Source organism: Mandrillus leucophaeus, unplaced genomic scaffold, assembly GCF_000951045.1.
Source record: "Mandrillus leucophaeus isolate KB7577 unplaced genomic scaffold, Mleu.le_1.0 Scaffold223, whole genome shotgun sequence".
Lineage (NCBI taxonomy): Eukaryota > Metazoa > Chordata > Mammalia > Primates > Cercopithecidae > Mandrillus > Mandrillus leucophaeus.
Genome location: NW_012102288.1, coordinates 1,562,464 through 1,581,475, shown reverse-complemented (window position 1 = coordinate 1,581,475; position 19,012 = coordinate 1,562,464). Strand labels below are relative to the sequence as shown.

The 19,012-nt window shown below is 35.4% G+C and overlaps 1 protein-coding gene across 2 annotated transcripts in view; it reads left to right on the top strand.

The window, feature by feature from the left end:
* MLIP (muscular LMNA-interacting protein) overlaps positions 1 to 19,012 on the top strand; it is a 274,509-nt gene that overhangs the window by 148,853 nt on the left and 106,644 nt on the right. For both annotated transcript variants that reach the window (XM_011981285.1, XM_011981286.1), the window contains exons 5-8: positions 5,626 to 5,697; positions 17,078 to 17,143; positions 17,227 to 17,310; positions 17,450 to 17,509. In XM_011981285.1, the coding sequence (XP_011836675.1) occupies positions 5,626 to 5,697; positions 17,078 to 17,143; positions 17,227 to 17,310; positions 17,450 to 17,509 (282 nt within the window). The remainder of the gene's footprint in view (positions 1 to 5,625; positions 5,698 to 17,077; positions 17,144 to 17,226; positions 17,311 to 17,449; positions 17,510 to 19,012) is intronic.

The following is a 19,012-nucleotide window of genomic DNA, read 5'->3' as shown; positions in this document are numbered from 1 at the left end:
AAACTCATCCTTTTTTATGGCTGCATAGTATTCCATGGTGTGTATGTGCCACATTTTCTTAATCCAGTCTGTCACTGATGGACATTTGCATTTTAATTGAGGGGAGGGTGCAGTTTAACTCAAGAGACTGTCAAAGGAAAAAACAGAAATCAAGATAATGCAGCAAATGTTACAGGTTCACATCATGAAGAAAAATGACTTCAAAAATCTGTATTAGAAATGTTCTCAGAGCATGCTTGGAGTGGTGGAAGAGGGTCTTTAATTAGCAAGGCTTGTCTAGGACTTGAACCATAGACAAAGCGCTAAGGATTTGTGTTTTTTCATGTTTTTGAATCTTATTGTAATTTTCAATCAGATATTTCAAGTCAACAAATATTTGCTGAACATCTCTTCTCTGCCAGGTTTGTATTAGGTGTTGAAAATAAAAGGACAAATAATATAAAATCTCTCCCCTAAAAGTTCTAGCAGGCAGATAGGGATGGCAAAATATTATAATAAAATGAAATCAAATTATGCATTTAAGGTGTTAGAGAAACAAAAAAATAAATGAGGGATGCAGATTGGTCCTGGGAAGGGACTTGTTCTGGGAAGTTTTCTCAATTGCTACCTTGCCTATCTGCTTTGCCAGGCAGTTTTTGACAGTTATATCCTCTACCTCTAGCTTTTCCATTATCAGGATCATTATAGATTGTGCTCTGCCAGTAATCCGGATAGAAGGAAGTGTCTGGGCAATCTCCTATGAATTGGATTAGGGATTGGTTGAGCTTTCATCTCAGGACTGATGTCAAGGAGATTCTGACTCAGGTAAGACAGACATAATCACTGAGGAGCAGAAAGTGTACATGTAGAGTGATGCTCTCATCTCTGCCCAGGAATGCTTCTGGAAGAAGTTGGACATGATGGTAGTGAGGCTCTTCACCATGGTTTCCTCATCCTATTGTTTATATAATCCACGCTTCTTTCATTTACTGCACCGGTCCCCAACCTTTTTGGCACCAGGGACCAGTTTCATGGAAGACAGTTTTTCCATGGATTAGGGGGTTGGGGATGGTTTTGGGATGAAACTGTTCCATCTCAGATCATCAGGCATTAGATTCTTATAAGGGACATGAAACCTAGATCCTTTGCCTGCGCAGTTCACAATAGGGTTCGCACTCCTATGAGAATCTAATGCTGCTGCTGATCTGGTAGGAGGCAGAGCTTAGATGGCCATACACACTTGCCTGCTGTTCACTTCTTGCTGTTTGGTCCAATTCCTAACAGGTACTTTGTTGTGACAATTGAATCTAGGGGTTAGGGGCCCCTGATTTACTGCACTTAAAGTGTAACTGTGAGTCCAAACCCCTGATCTTCAAGGCAACTAACAGTTCACTTTGAGACCTCATGGATCTTTATTACTAGAGCCTGTGGTGGAATACAACAGGATATATGACTTTGGTGGAAAATATTTTCTGAAGGGGCAGAATGTGTTCTTGCTATCCTTACCTTCTAACCCAGCATTTATATTGCAGCTAGCAACTAGCATTGCTTATAAACAGGATTAGCTCTGGTAAACATAAGTAATAAAATGCCATTTTGTTTTCCAAACCTAAACGTTGACCTGCACCATGCAGAAGATATTTAAGAAATATTTATTGAATGTTAACTGAAAGCATAGATTAGAAATTGGAGAGAACCAATAGGTATTATTGCATCGTTTGCCAGATTTAGGTTTAGGCCCGTCATTTTTACCTCCTATGATTAGCTAATGTTTACTCTAACCCTGTAATTCCACATTAGAATGATTAATAATTTTAAGCCAAAAAGGAAAATGAATGAATTTGGTTTAGCACCTGGAAGCCTTGAAATGCTTAAGAGGAAATGTGTTCCAAATTAGAATAAAAAAATCATATTTAGATTGAGTATATATTGTTAAGAGAACCCAGAGGAAAGAGTGGACTCAAAACATGTCTTTTTTGGCAACACATGGGAATTTTAGACTGAAAAGGAAAGGGTACGTATGTCTTAGAGGAGTAGTGCATGTCATGTAGTAGGTACTCAATAAATATTTCTTGGCCAGGCATGGTGGCTCATGCCTGTAATCCCAGCACTTTGGGAGGCTGAGGCAGGAGGATGGCTTAAACCTAAGAATTCAAGGCAAAGCTGGACACCATGGTAAGAAACCATCTCTACAAAAAAATTAAAAAAAAAAATTAGCTGGGTATGGTGCCACATGCCTTTCCTACCAGACACTCTGGAGGCTGAGGTGGAAGAACTACTTGAGCTCAGGAGGTAGAGGCTGTAGTGAGTCATGATCGCACCATGGCTCTCCAGCCTAGGCAACAGAGAAAGACTCTGTCTCCCCACTCACCACCCCCCCCAAAAAAAAGAAAAAGAAAGAGAAAAAATTTCTTGAATAAATATGTTAGTTGAACATTCATAAACAGATTTACAGGATCAGTTAATGTCCACCAAGTTGAGAGAACCCAGTGGCAGGAGCTCCTAGTCCTTAGTATATGATTTGAGTGAAGATAAAAATGACACACCTAACAAAATGTTTCATGAAATAATCCAAAAATTCTTATCTTCATTGCTTACAATGACAAACCCAATCTAATCAGATAAAACTTGGTAAAGATAATGCCTAAAGCCCTATTTTTGGGTCTAAAAAAGTATAAATAAGCATAAATATAGGATGGAGTTAACGCAAATGTTTTGAAAAAAGATGAAAGGATTAGGAATTTAGGTGATAGCCTACTCAGTGTGATCCAACAATATGAAATAACTCCAACCTCCTTTCTTGCATATTTTAAAACTCTCCACAAAAACTAAGGAGATGATCCCAATTATTATCTTCATTACATTAATTGAGTTTATTGTCAATATCATGGAAGTGATGATTATATTTTACTATGTGCTAAAAACACATCTAGTTAAACACTTTTTATAATTTTAAGGAATATTATCAGAGGAGAGCAATGAGGGTAGTGGAATTCTTCACTTGAGTATCAGGGAGTTGGTGAAGGAAGAAATATAATTATGTAGAAGAGAGGTCTTGGCATGAGCCATGATTTCAAGAGGGGGGAAATAGGACCAATGAGATAAATTAGTAGGAAGCATATTTTGGCTCAATGTAGGGGAGAATTTTGTACTAATTCTAACAATTAGACCTGAATGTGCTGCCTTGGGAAGCAAGCAAGTGTTCATTTGGCTACTAAACAGAACAGAGATTCATGTGTCAGATGAGGGGGTTGAACCAAATCACCTTCAATATCACTTCTTATTGTAAGATTCTGTGACATTTTGTGTGCAATAACAAGATATGTCTCTGTACAGGCTTTCCCAGCTATATTCTTTAGGGAAGTTGAGGATAGCAGAACAAGCACTGTAAATGATTGCACGTCCTGAAATGAGAGGCAAGGGCATTTGTAGATATGTGCATAGTTGTTGGGCTAGAGTGCCTGTGTCCAAATTCCAGTCATGACTTACATGTACTAGCTGTACATGTATAACCTAGCTGTACATTGAAATAACCTTCAATTAGTTATTTAACATTTCTGTACCTCAGTTTCCATATATAAAATGGGGATAGTATAGTATCTACCTAATAGCTTTGTTGTGACAATTGAGTGAGTTAATTCACATGAAGCTTTTAGAATGGTACCTGGCTCATAGTAATTGCTAGATACTGTTATGTTTGCAACTATAATTACAATTAACTGTTCATGAAGACATCATAGAGTGAGATGATATATTTTATTCTGCATTACATGTATGCTTATGTATTCTTTGGAAGAAAATATTATAGAGAAAGCATGTATATTGGACACAGGCAGGCTCTTTATGGACTGCGTGATCTTGGACAAGTCATTTGACCTCTGCTTTTCTTAATAACTCTCTAGTTATAGGGCTTCTGTAAAATTAAGTGAGTAATAATAATAAATGTCAGCATAGTAATAAATGTCAGCTCCTATTGCCCATGGAAAGATAGTATTTCAATTTCAATTCTTATTCAAATATCTTTTTGTCTAGAGACCACAGCAGGGCAGGGTCAATGTAGCAACTTAGGGCTTGAAGTGACCTGAGACATCTTCCAGCAATTGCCTCTCTTGTGGAAGGTGGGAGAGTAGGTTCCTTAAGAGTTGAGAGACTTGCAGAAAGCCATATACCTTCTTCCTATGGGAGAAGAGCTATATGGTGGAGGGAAAGTGGAAGACAAGTGAATATTCAGAGTACATTTTTTGGGAAAAAGTGTGTAGCTTCTGAGGTCTTGTGCACTTTTAGCTGGGTGTGTGTTTGTGAAAGAGTGTGTGTGTGTGTCTGTGTGTGAGTACGTATATATATGTATATATTCATGTGTATGAATAAGAGTGTGTAAGTGAGCATGTGTTTGTGGGTGACTGATTATCTGGCTAGTGTGATAATGCCACTTGCTGGCATGCAGGCTTTTTCATTATCTCTAGCTCAGTATACCAAGAAAAGAAAGAAAACAGTAAAAAAGAGAATGCATCCTGCTGTTAGCTGGATGCTGACTTTCTTTTTCTAGATCTGGCACTTTGATTCCTCACAACTTCAACTTTTTCCTAAGGAAAATGAATGTGCCAGTCTCTTACCTTCACCACCCCACTTTAATGAAGTTTCCTTCAATTACATCTATAAAACCCAAGGCTTAATTTTATTTGATGACACTGTCTTCTGCAGACACTTTGGTTTTCTTTTGAAGACACTAAGAGAGCCTGAAGCTCTGTGCCGATTTCCTCACTGGTACTGGCCACTGGGGAAGCTGCCTGAGACAAGGGCATCTGAAGGGACAGGAGCCTTGAACTCAGTTAATCAGCTGGAGACCCAGAGCAGTATCAAAACTGAGTTTTTGATTATGCATATTTATCCTGATTTCTACAGCTTCCTCTTGCTCGCCCCTCTCCCCCAAATATTCTACAACACTGAACTATTTTATTCTGAGTTGTACTTAACACTTAGGAAGTTTTAACGTTTGCTTCATTAACATAACTGTTAGAAAGTGCAGGGGATGATGAGGTTTAAAAAATGAGTTTAAGATCAAGCGTGTGTACTTTTTGTTTTTCTTTATGGGGTTACATTGCTCATATTGTTTATGTTCAAATTACTGACTACTTTGCTGCTTGCATAAAAAAATGGCTGCTAATTTTTATGTATTTTGATCTTTGTTTTTATGGATGATGTAAGAAAATGATTAAGAGCTCATTTACACTTACTGGCATAATATTTGTTAATTGTGAGACTGTTAAAAAGAAACATTCCTTTGAGGATCAAGCAGAACCACCTCCTGTCCTCTTGTATAGAATAGTACTCCTATGAGGGAATGCTGCTAATGAAAAATTTATATATAACTTTGTGTAAAGGAAGTTTTTAAGTTCTGAAACGGAGTGGCATATAATTGCCTGTAATCTCTAGGCTGGTATTTTACTGTGGCACTTCTTTGCTTCTCATTCTAATAAAATATTAACATGGTAAGCTAATTGTTTCTGTCAGAAACAAGTTGTTCAGCATAATAACCATTTTCTTCATTTGATAACGTGTCGTTTAACTTGGTAGAACTGTCTGAAAATTATGTCATGTTCTTTCCCATTTTCATATCTACTCTTGCTTTCTGGTTGCCCATTCTAGCAATACAAGACCAAGTCAAGCTACAAGGCTTTTGCAGCAATCCCTACAAACACATTGCTTTTGGAACAGAAGGTCAGTGTTGGCTCAAAAACAGTGAATTTTACGTTTCTAATGTGATTTTTAAAATGTTTTCTAAAATTTCTGTTGGGAAGATTTCTGTTTTAAAATTCTGCCTTTACTAAAATAATATTCCGTTCTCAGTTTAGGATGATGTGGTGAAAACATTTTGGTGAATATAATTGTAGTAGACATTATTGGTTTATCACTAGAGGCTGAATATGAGCCTAGAGATGTTTAATCCACTGTCAAGCTGCTTTGGGAAACTTGATTCAGATTTGGATAAATCCTTCTTCTTTGGAATTTTAAATAATTATTATATTCAAAAACTTTCATATCAAGAACTTTCATATCTATGCATATTGATCAAAAGAATTGGGGTAAAATGGGATTATTTGTGAACAGTTGGCCACATTGGTTGTTGACTGGTAAATACTTGGTGACGAACAGTGGCTTCCACCATTGTACTATACTGATACTCAGATATTATAGCTGAGTATTCAACTCAGCCTCATAGATTCCATTGTGGACTAAACCTCTTCACACATCCATTCTTGCCATCCAGTGGTCCCACTTTCATCAACAGAAGGGAAGACTGGGATGACGGTCAGTGACCCAACTGCTTTCACATGGCTCCAAGAGATTTTTGCTTTGCTATTAAGGGTCATTTATAATAAAATTATAGGTTGTTACGTAAGTAGGTGAATTAAATTAAAGCCTCCTGTTTAATAAGTATGTTATGCATGTTTAAATGAAAGCCAAATAGAGTTATATCAGAATCAAAGTGAAATGACTTACCAAGTCTGTGAAATTATCCATTTCATATATTACTTTTATGATTATATATTTAGTCAATTTATTTCTCAATGCACTAAGTCCATTTTTTTCTGTGTAATTATGGAGTTTCAAGACTGTTACTATCATTTATCAAAACGTTGTTTGCCAACCAGGTGGCATTTTGATCACTGGTTTATAAATCTACATTCTTATTCTTTTAGCATGATCTGAAGAGTAAAACCTTTGTATGATCTCTTATCTAATAAGCAGGAATTGTTAGTGGGATAAGTAGTGTGTAGGTAGACATTAATTCCAAATTATACACAGGTAGTGTCCAATCTATGTTCTGTATATGTAAGTGCTTTGAACTGTAGGTTCACTAGGCTGCAGGAAAATCTGCAGCTTTTTCCCTAGCATCTCTCCTGAATTTCTACCCCTTATTGCCTGTTAAAAGATGAGATGGGACTAAAACACGGATTTCAGGAGACTTCAGGAGGTTGTGGAAAGGGACACTTTTCCATTGCCCCTTATTCCACACTCTAGGGCCATAATGGTGGGAGATGGTGGCAGAGTTCCCACACCACAGACTCTGCCTATTTTGGATGACTATTTCTGGAAACTTGTCACAAGTGTGTGCTCTCACAGATGTGGGAGAATCACTCTCCATCAGCAGTGAGACAAAGAGGAGTTGAGGAGCCTGCTTTCATCCTCATCCTTCCCTCATACTTGTCTCACCTCATCTAGGCACATTCTCCTGGAACTATGTTCTGCTACTATGTAAATTTCCTATTTAGAAAAATGAAAGTTAATCTTTCTGAAAGTCTTCTGTGAGATAAGACTAGATGTCAGTACTGTTTCCAGAATCTCTGTCCATTAGGATTGTTTCCAGAATTCTCTTCCAATTAACTAAATTATAGAGTTTACAATGTATTCATTAGTCAGTAAAGATGAAGAGTCATTAGTTTAATTTCTAATTTTATTAGAAACCCATTTCATAAATGTGTATGGTGGTATTGATGTATATTTAACCTATTATACAAGTTCATGTGCAAAAGATTTTGTGTTTTTAATTTTAAATAAAACGTTCTGTAGGAAAATTATTTCTATTTTTAGTACGAAATATAAACATGACATCTAAATTTAAAATAATGTTATTCCAGAGGGGGCTGAATTATTGCATAAGTACTAATGTAGGTTATTGTTTCTTGGCTAGTATGGTTTTTGGACCATAAACATTTAACTTATTCAAAGGTCTCAGATGTGATGTGAATTTTTTTTTCTTTAGGCCCTTTAAATTATTCCACATATTTTCTACAGGCTTTCCCATGTTATGTGTTCCTCAATAAGAAACTTTACTTTGTAAGAATTTTAAAATATCAAAGCCTTATCTAAAGATTTTATGAGTTACCTCCATTTTCAATGGTATTTTTTGAATGATATTGTATTGCTCCTTTCGGTGTTACAGTTTTAAAAAATAAATCTGGCAATTTAATCCTTTACACCCATCTGCATATACAATAGACTTTATCTTAATGCTGTTGAAATCAAAGGGATTTATTTCTGAATTGAGTGGGAAAATTAGGACTATAATCTTGAGGAACTCTTCTATTTATGGAAGAATAAAAATCTTGCAATATTTTAAATCACAGAAGGTTTTCTGAGATCACTTTGATATAACACAGAACACCACAATTCAGGGGTAGGGTAATGTTGTAGATTCATTATAATACTTGGCTAGGGTCCATGCTGTGGAATGCCTTGAAGCTGGAGCTAACAAAAATAATTCATGTCTTAGCTATTTCAACAATTATCTCTCCAATTGGATTATACCCATGGTGGGTATCTTATGCCACATTCTGTTCTACAGCATATAGTATAATTAATGAGAAATGAGATTTACTTTTTAAAAATAATGCTATTTTTAAAAACAAGATTTTCTCCGAATTGAAATACAAGAATCCCTTGTAATGAGACATTAAGCTCTCATTGAATTACTGGATTGGTTTCAGTTTTAATCAACCCTGGATGAAGCCCATCATTTTTAAAAGAGTACACTTTGTTGGCAGGGAACATGAGGTTTCTGGTACTTCTGTTCTGTAATTTATTGTCCGCATCAAAATTTAAATTTATATCTTATTCCATATTCTATCATTTTTCCCCTGTGAACCTTTAAGAAGGAAGCATTTGTAGCTTAAGTCTTAAATAAGGATTTATAGGGAGAGATAAATGGAAGGTATGATTTTTATTGTGTTGGCTTCATCAGGGTCTTTGGCTTAATCTCCTGCCAATAATCATCTTCTCCAAGAATCACATGAGGATGAAATACAAGTGATTATGAAGTAATCAGATTACTTTACATTGTGACTGTCCATAGGCTTTATTACATTATGTTCAACAATATACTAAGGTCTGTAGATAAAACAACTTTGATATGGACCTTATTTTTAGTCTTTGTATTAGTCTGTTTTCATTCTGCTGATAAAGACATAACTGAGACTGGAAAAATAAGAGGTTTAATTGGACTTACAGTTCCACATGGCTGAGGAGGCCTCAGAATCAAAGGCACTTCTTACATGGTGGCAGCAAGAGAAAATGAGGAATAAGCAAAAGCAGAAACCCCTGATAAATTCATCAGATCCTGTGAGACTTACTCATTATCATGAGAACAGCAAGGAAAGATCGGCCCCCATGATTCAATTACCTCCCTCTGGGTCCCTCCCACAACACATGGGAATTCTGGGAGCTACAATTCAAGTTGAGATTTGGGAGGGGACACAGCCAAACCATATCAGTCTTGATGTGTATATTGCTGTCTTTTTCAGAGAATGTTAAAAGTCTCTCTTTCACTGACTAGTTTTTCTTCTTATCTGAGTCTGACAGCAATAGGTAAAAACTTAAAATTAAACTGTTTGGCACATATTAATATTCCAAATAAATAGATTATTATTTTTATCATGTAATTGTTAAAGGAGGAGAGAATGAATGAAGAAGTATTTCCATAAAATCAAAGAATATGCACCTTTATTGTCTTACCAATGATTAATATTTTTCCATGAAAATATAAATTTTTTCCTTGAAAGTAATTTAAATTCTCTGTTTCCTTCCTCATAAGTATTTCTGAACATAAAATTAGGGCTGGGGCTAGGTACAATGTTCCTAGTAAATGGCATTACTGTCTGCCATTTTCATGATACATTTGATTCATAAGAAGTGTGTACTTGACAGAAGAATTCTGGAGCAGCTCAGTTTTATATATAGCAAAAAATAATTACAGGTTTAATTCTTTAAATGGAAAGTTATAGGATAAACATCTTTCCTTTGGTGCAAGGAATGTAAAATTAGTTATTTTGACAACTAATAAAAACGATGGCATAAAAAGAGAAAGGCAAAATTGTGATATATCCTGTCAGCTATCAAGTCTATTTATTCTAAGTTGCCTCTTTGATTTTTTGTTTCATTTTTTGAAATGGGGTCTTGCTATGTTGCCCAGACTAGATTTGAGCTCCTAGTCTCAAGCAATCGTCTTGTCTCAGCCTCTTGAGTAGCTAGAACTACAGGTACACACCATCACACCCAGCTAAGTTGCCTATTTAATTTTTTAAAGCATGAGTTGCTAAACTCCAATCTTATTAAACATATGTCCTTAGGTGAGAATATTTTTAAATCTCTTTATATCTTGGCAGGGTGTGATGGCTCATACCTGTAATCCCAGCACTTTGGGAGACCGAGGTGGGTGGATCACCTGAGGTCAGAAATTTGAGATCAGCCTGACCAACATGGTGAAACCCTGTCTCTACTGATAATACAAAAGAAAAATTTAACCGAGTATGGTGGCAGATGCCTGTAATCTCAGCTACTCTGGGGGCCGAGGAAGGAGAGTCACTCGAACTTGGGAGGTGGAGGTTGCAGTGAGCCGGGATTGCACCACTGCACTCCAGCCTGGGTGACACAGTGAGACTCAGTCTCAAAAAAGAAGATTTCTTTATGTCTTAAAAATTTAACAAAACCTTATTGCTAATTTAGCACATGACCTATATTAAAGAAACATTGCTTAATATAGATTTTAGTACAAGAGGCAAATGTGTTCCCAATTTCTTTAATAATGGAGAAGAGTCCAGGACTCAAATCTATGGTAGATGGTTCTCGGGTAGTTGTCTACTGTGTGCATAATTTTAAAAAAAATTATCAAATTGTATTTAATTATGCATATTTACTGCTTGCTTTCTTTATCTTGAACTTTTTGAGGAGATGATATATTCTTTACTAAACGTTCATTGAATAAATGAGTTTAGTTTGGGGCCATATAGGTCTGTAAAATTTCCAATTGTATTCCACAGGTTCTTAAGCATATGAAAATAAAGTAGACTACTGTATGCCAATCAAAACAACAATAGCAAAAGGTCTTTCTTTAGGACAGAATAAGCCTCATCAATTCTACTTCCATGGAAAAGCTTATAGAATGGCCTTCTGCTAGAAGGGAAGTAAGCTGGCACCTTTTGAAGATTAGACAATACAATCACAATGACTACCATATTGAATACTCTAGTGTTTCAGATATTGAGCTAAGTGTGCTTTCATCTTCACAACTCTGTGAAGAATTTAATGCTCAAAGAAGCCAAGTAAATTCCCTAAAGCATCAAGGTTACTAAATTGCTAAATTGGACCTCAGAGGAGCTCTGATTGGCTCTCAGCCTTCCCTGTTCCCTACCTTACAGTGACATCAGCTAACTACAGTGAATTATTGAGAGGGATGTTGATATGGGATCCCTGCCTACAATACTTGTTTTCATTACTTGGTAAGATATATTTATATCTTCATTAAATGAGAGCAACAAGAGTATTTTGTTTTTATGTGGAAAAATTAAAAGAAAATGGGAAATAATGTCGCTCTGAGATGACTTGAGAGAGTGATGGATTACAAACCAGCTCAATTCGTTGAGCTACTGAAAGAGATGAGGCAAATTACAGTGAAGGAGGTGCTTCTGGAAATAAAGAACACCCTTCTGCCATCCTTAATTAAGTGCAAAAAAAGTGTAGATTCTTCTACCATTGAGCTTTGCTGGAATGTGTTTGAAACCGGTTGGAATGGTTTGCAAAAACTCCCTGCTCTGTAGGAGGAACAAACATTTAACTTTCCAAAGCTCTTGGGAGTAAAATCACCAAGTATCTTCAGTTCTTGATATTTTTAAACCAATCATGTAAAAATATTTTACTGGTAAATATTCCTAGATCTTTAAAGTAACCCTACTGTATATATCTGCAAGCTCCTTCGGTTTGCAGTGTCCTTTTTTCCTTTCCTTCAGAGGTGAACGTTATTCAGACCTGAATCCCCAACTAGACAATCAAAGTGAGATTCATTTTTCTAACAATATCTACTATCCTACAAATGGTTTTGTATTAGTCCGGTGAGTATTTTGTAGTCATTGGGGGGATTTATTCTACCAAATAGCGGGTCATATTAATGAAGTATAGGAGAATTCAGGGTAAACATAATTTTGGGGGGTTGATTTGATCATTACTAAAATCTAATAACTCAGGAATGAAAACTTTGAAATTCAATCAAATAGATAGTCTAGGTATAACAAAAAGTTTACAGATTCTGTTAGATCATTCTTCCTTTGGAGGCAATTTACTTTCCAACTCCCGATTTTTAGAACTTCATCCTATATTTTAAGGGAGCAAATTAGACTAACTCAATATATTTGAGTAAAAAATGTTTGCAGTTTCATCAGAGGCACTCATAATTGGGAATACCTATTACAGTTTATTGGCATACTTTTACACAAGGACTTTGATTTACAGTGCTTTTTCACATTTCTTGGCTCTGAATTTTAATGTAGTGTTAAGTTCAGAAACTATTTTCTGCTATCAGATTTATTTGGTGTCTTTTCAAAAGCTAGACCCCAAAGTTGGCACTTCTGAACAAACTACCAACACTTCTAATGAGAGTATTTCTGATTATTTGTATTTGTTAAGAATTCTTTAAGATGAATGAGCTCAAAGAATATTCCATTTATGCCTCAATTTCTGTAGTCCAACTTGGTAGAAAATGTACATTTTTAATAGCAATAATTTATTAGATAATATTTTAAGAGACTTTTACCCAAAATGAATAAATCTAGAGAAACAATATCTTCCTGCTGGCTAGCTTGCCAAAAAGCAATCTCTGGTCAGAATTCTTACTAATGGAGATTTAAAATATGTTTTTAAAAGAAATTTTTGGACAATAGGAGAAGAAGCTAGAAGGAGTGTATATCACAATGATACATCTGACAAGTAACACACAGTCAATTAAAAAAATCAATTCTAGTAAATTTCAAGACTACTTAAGTTCAAAATAAGCCCCCCATCCAATTTTTAAAACACAGTCTGAGTATTTTGTGCCATTTCAAAATTTTAGCATTACTGACCTAGCACAAGTTATTTTCTATAGTTTTCCAACGGACCTGAGTAGATAGTTCTGTCATTCTCTGAGTGAATTTCAATATCACAAGTAACCTAATAAAAGTTATGTTTACCAGCAGTAAGTTTCCACAGACTAATTAAAATGTTGATCTTACTTGGTTTGGGTTGAAAAAGGAAATAATCTCATTGCACTAGCATTGATTATATGCTCAAATCTTTGATGGTAAACAAATTTAACTGTAATATAGAGAAAGATATAGTTTATTTGTTAATTAAGTTACTCAAAGAGTTTAAATCACTTCTCTAGAGCATTTTACCAGGGAGTATTTAAATCATATTATTTCTATGATTCATTTATTAATTTAACTTAACTTCATTTATTCATTGGTTTACCCAGTGATTCATCATAAAAACCTTTACTGAGCACCTATCATATCCTCTATCCTGGGCCTACGAAGATAAATATCATATTTTCTGTAGCCTACTAGGACAAATAGCCCAGTAGGGTAGAGATATAATTTAAAAAGTAATTATGACGGCCACTGCACTCCAGCCTGGGCGACAGAGCGAGACTCCGTCTCAAAAAAAAAAAAAAAAAAAAAAAAGTAATTATGATACAATATACTTAAGATATGTGCAAAGTGATATGGTGCCCCAAACAGAGAATGGCTGACTTTGCCTAGTGTTAGGCCAAGAAAGATGTTATAAAGGAGTTTGATTTGGATCTTCGGGATAAATAGGAATTCTCTAAGTGAACTGAGAGTGGATCTAGGAAGAGTTAATTGCATGCAGTTCAAAAGATCACTGCAAGTTCAAAGAACTCAAGTGGTTCTTTGTGGTTAAAGAGCAGCCTTCGAGTGAGGAGCATATGAAAGGCATTGTTGGAATGGTGAGCAAGAGACAGAACAAAATCCCCTCCTGAGGAGCTGGCTCTTAGTCCTGATCTTTAATTTCTGACATTTTTTGTCTCCATAATTTTCACTATAGTAGAGGTCACATGTGGTGTGAGACCTAAAATTAAGGCCCAATATTGTGTGCTACCTTGACATCTGCTAGCATTGAGAGAGCCTCAAATGGCCTAATTGCAAGTTCCCCTCTTCACTCTGCTCCTGCAGATATGGTTCTCTAGCCAAATAACCCTCCTTATCCAACTCACCAGGTGCAATTCCTGAGTTTACCTTAGTAATAGGTTCCAGTTCAAACAAGCCAATCATATCCTTTGGTGGAACCGGGGCACATTACTCTCTGGATACCCACAACCCCTGGTTGTTCCTTATTGCGACGTCCATGTGGCCCTGCATGTTTTGTGGTGTCCACCTTCCCTGGACTGTGAGTATATGTGACTAATAAACTGTCGTGGATTTTATCTGTATAGTGTCAAGGGTTATGTAACCACCTATCCCTGTAACACAAGGAAAGGAACCTCCCCCCCATTAACAAGGTGAACAGGAGGTGATTGAAACAGCATGCCAGGAAAATATTAAACCATCTGAACACCAGTGAAGAGTTATTTTTGTGAAATTTTCAGTTCCCTGCCAATCATTTCTCATGATTAATCATAATTTTAAAGAATGAAGAAAGAAAGCACAAAATAGATTTTTGTTATGGTAAGAAAGAAGCAATCTTGAATGTTTTTATTAGGTTATCATAACAAACCTTCCAAATTTTGTTACTTAATACAGAAAAGTGGATTTTGAAAACAAAAATTTCCAGACAATATTTACCTGTATGAGCTATTAAAACATGGGATAGTAAAATTTTATCTTTTAAAGTCACTTTTCTGAATTCTTAGGGGTATATCCCATGCCAAAATGGCAGTTCTAGCATCTGGACCTGGTAATTCCCAACTCTTAGGGGGTATGTCCCATGCCAAAATGGCAGTTCTAGCATCTGGACCTGGTACCTCTTGGTCAAGGCTAATAGTTCTGGATGGAGATCCCTGGTTGTTAGAAGGAGGAAAAGAGATTTTGATGAGCAATGGATTCCATGGTTTCACAATTGGCGTAACACCTTCTATCAGGATATATCTACCTCAGAATGGGAATAAAGAAATGAGAAATAGGAGATAAATCTAAATAAGAGGAGAGGGGAATCTGTAATTCTAAAAAGTTATATAATACACGACAATAGAGAACTGAGTCTTTCATTTGTCTGTTTACAAATCTACCGGAACATATATATTCAGGTGACGATATTTCTCTTGAAAATAACTGCATTGTGCCTACAATTGCTTATTGCATTTTTGGTAACCTCTTTTATAACTGTCTTCAGAACCCATGGCATATATTTTTTCTGTAACCTTTCTGGCTGTAGATTTTCAAACTTTGAAAGTACACTGAAACTAGATTGCTTGAAAAATTTCCTGTTGTAAAATACCTATAATCGAGGATCAATTTAAAAAATGCATTAAAAAACAAATCAAACCACATGAAATTGACATCTTGGCAAGTGTTTTTCAGTTAAATACTGACAATTTTATGTGTGTTCAGCCCAGTGTAATGCTGAGTTCACTAAAAGAAACAAAACAAAAAAAAAACAAAAACAAAAACAAAAAGAACCCAAAAGGCAGGGGAAATCCCCAAGAGTCAAATACTAAAAGCAGGCTGAAATTCAGAACGTTTGTCATGGTGCTGATGCTCTGGTAAAATAGAGAATGGGAATTGCATCCCCATTAAGAGGTCAGGATTTTTGAATTGTTACACTCTCAGTTGCAAGAAGAATGATAACTTTTTTTTTTCAAAGGGAAATGACAATCCTGCTTTTTTATTTTTATTTTTTTAGAGACAGTGTCTTACTCTGTTGCCCAGTCTGGAGTGCAGTGGTGTGATCAGGGCTCACTGTAGCCTCGAACTCCTGGGCTCAACCATCTTCCTGCCTCAGTCTCTCAAGTTTCTGAAACTACAGGTGTATCTCACCACATTCCGCTAATTTTTAAAATTTTTTATAGAGATGAGATCTCACTGTGTTGCCCAGGCTGTTCTTGAACTCCTGGGTTCAAGTGATCCTTCTGCCTCAGCCTCCCAAATTGCTAAGATTACAGGTGTGAGCCACTGTGAATGGTCATAACATTTTCTTATAGCAATCTAGGCTTAGGGTAGGAAAAAATGACCTTTAGTCACGAGCCTACCCTGAGACAGGTTTGAGATTTAATTTGTACAATCTCTGTGATAAAATATGTGCTGAAAATCGAAATTTGAATTAATTTTAAATTAGCTTGCCTTATTCTGCTTCTGCAAATAGAGAAGTAGCTTGTATTGGACCAACTGTTTTATAGATAACAATGATAAACTCTGGATAAGAATATAAAAAACTATCTGAAGGTACTGAAGCATGACCAAGGCAGGTAGAAACTGCAGTAGAGTCAACGCTTGCAAGAAAAATATGGCACTAGGTTGGTTTCTAGATTTTATAGTTTTTCACCTTATGGGTAGTCCCTCGTCTGGTCACAATGAAGTAGTGAAAATTCAGCAGCAACCCAGCAGACTTATTAGATGAGGAAACAGAGAACAGTGTAAGGTCATACAGAAACTAGAAAATGAGGGGAGAATCTGGAAAAGAGAGTGCCAAATGGAGCCCTAAATGTTGTAGATAAACTCTGCCCAAATCTCTGGATGACTATTGAATGTGCCCATTAGACCCAGCAGAGGAGAAAACAATGAAAATAGAGATTTTGCCTGGTTCCCATCATTAGGGAGACAGGGAGTTTGAAGCCAAATTGGCTGTATAAGCAAAAAGAACAAAGCTGGAGGCATCATGCTACCTGACTTCAAACTACACTACAAGGCTACAGTAATCAAAACAGCATGGTACTGGTACCAAAAGAGATATATAGAGCAATGGAACAGAACAGTGGCCTTAGAAATAATGCCACACATCTGCAACCATCTGATCTTTGACAAACCTGACAAAAACAAGCAATGGGGAAAGGATTCCCTATTTAATAAATGAAGTTGGGAAAACTGGCTAGCCATATGCAGAAAACTGAAACTGGACCCCTTCCTTATACCTTATACAAAAATCCAATCAAGATGGATTAAAGATTTAAACTTAAGACCTAAAAGAAAAATGTCTTTATGTTAAAGAATAGTTCATCAAATACTTCAAATATTTTTTCTTGGAATATTAATACATACAAGGCTTTCTTTGAAGAGACTTTTCTACTCCAGTTGTATGACTAGAACCCTCATATAAGAACTATTTCATTTATCACTAGGCACTAGATGAACCAGCCAAGACTGAAAGTGTCTCCAAGGACAACACATTAGAACCACCAGTGGAGGTAATAACTTCAGATTACCCCTGCTTTTGGTATGCAATCCCAAAACTTATTGCTAACCCAGTACCTGGTTTCAATTCTTCCAGCTGTATTTCCCTGCACAGCTCAGGCAGCAAACTGAAGAGCTCTGTGCTACCATTGATAAGGTCTTACAGGATTCCTTGTCTATGGTAATGCCTTAGACTAGAATATGCAATTCAAACATTTGCTTTGCTTCTCTTCATTTTCCTCTACTTTAGTATGATGCCTCACAGGCTTGTTCTTTTCTTTCCTTTTCTCTTCTTCCTTCCTTCCTTTCTTTTTTTCCAGCATTCTTCTGATTCTCCTTCAAGGTCCCCAAAGACATTGTTGGGTTCTGACACAGTCAAAGTATGTATGTATTTAATATAATTTATGGAACCATAAGATTTATTAGATCAATGATTTCCAAACTGCAAGTCAAGGTCCAATAGTGAATTGAGAAATAAATTTAGTGAATAGCAATCAGTCTTTTTTGCAGAATTTTAAAGATAGCAAATATTAGACTTGGTTTCAAGTAATGTATAGGTTTTGTTGACATTTGATTACATGTACACATATAATGCAAGGTAAGTCTATACAGGATTGCAAAGTAGAGTCTATTTCTGTGGGTCAAGTTCAAAACAATTTGAAAGCCAACATATTAGACTATTTTTTTTATGTTGACATTTAGAATGTATAATTTGTGGCTCATTCTCACTCAAATTATAGATTCAATATTTATGGAATTTATAGTCACTTAAAAATAGAGAAGTAAAAAATGAAGTAGACTAAAGTAAAATTAGTCTAAAAGGTTTAACAGAAGTAATATTTCTAGAATTTTTTTCTTTTTGCTGATTGAATTTATTTCGTTATTCTTTGACTCAAAGGGAAACAAAACTGGATATTTTAGATTGTTAGAGTACTACTAAACTATTAATTGTTGTAATTGTGTACATATTTCCTTCTTATAAAATAGTTATTTTCATTTGTTATTATAAAATACTACATTTCTCCAAATTATTTTTTTCAAACACTTAAGCTCTACTCATCTAAATTTCAAAATGCCTATGATTTTTCCTTTACTGAAAATTTTTAGTTATTAGTTACTGTTTTTCTTTTTTTTGGTCAGCCTTATTTATTTATTTCCTTGGAATTAGTATACTTTTTTCCTGTCCTTTCTTAAAACATGGGACACTGTGCATCTAAAGTAATTTTCAAATGTACAGAACTATAGATAACTAGAAGAGTAATCCTAATTTTCAATTGGAATATTATCAATAAATATCCATTAGTAATGACATATAAAACCCAGTAATCAATTATTATCATATTAATTATATTTTAGCAGAGGACCCACAAATGGATAATTATAATTTCTGTATTTGAAGTCTATTTTGTTGTATATCCTTTAAGCCTTTTAATCTAAAACTTTGATTTGTCAAAGATATCATATCAATTTTAAAATATATATTTTTTCTTATTTCATTTGTTGAACATGTAAAAGACCTGTAGTATATTAAATATGATGAGAATGGGATTTAAGAAGTTATATATAAATAATAATCTACATTACTGGTTTCTTTAACAAATATTTAATGCTTATGGTGTTAAAAAAAAAACCCGGTATTTTAGGCCACTTCATTCAAGGCAATTTTTCCTTCAACAGGTATTTATTAAGCACCTACCATAAGTCTGGTGCTGCAAGGCACTAGGAACGTAAGCAAGGCTGGGTAACCTAAGGCACATGCTTTGAATGTAGTGATCAAGGAGTAGAATTCAAGCTGAGACCCAAAGGTGGAAAAGAGCCAGCAACAGAAATTTTGATCAGGAATAATAGCTTTCAGGTACAGAAACAGACATGTGTAAATTTCC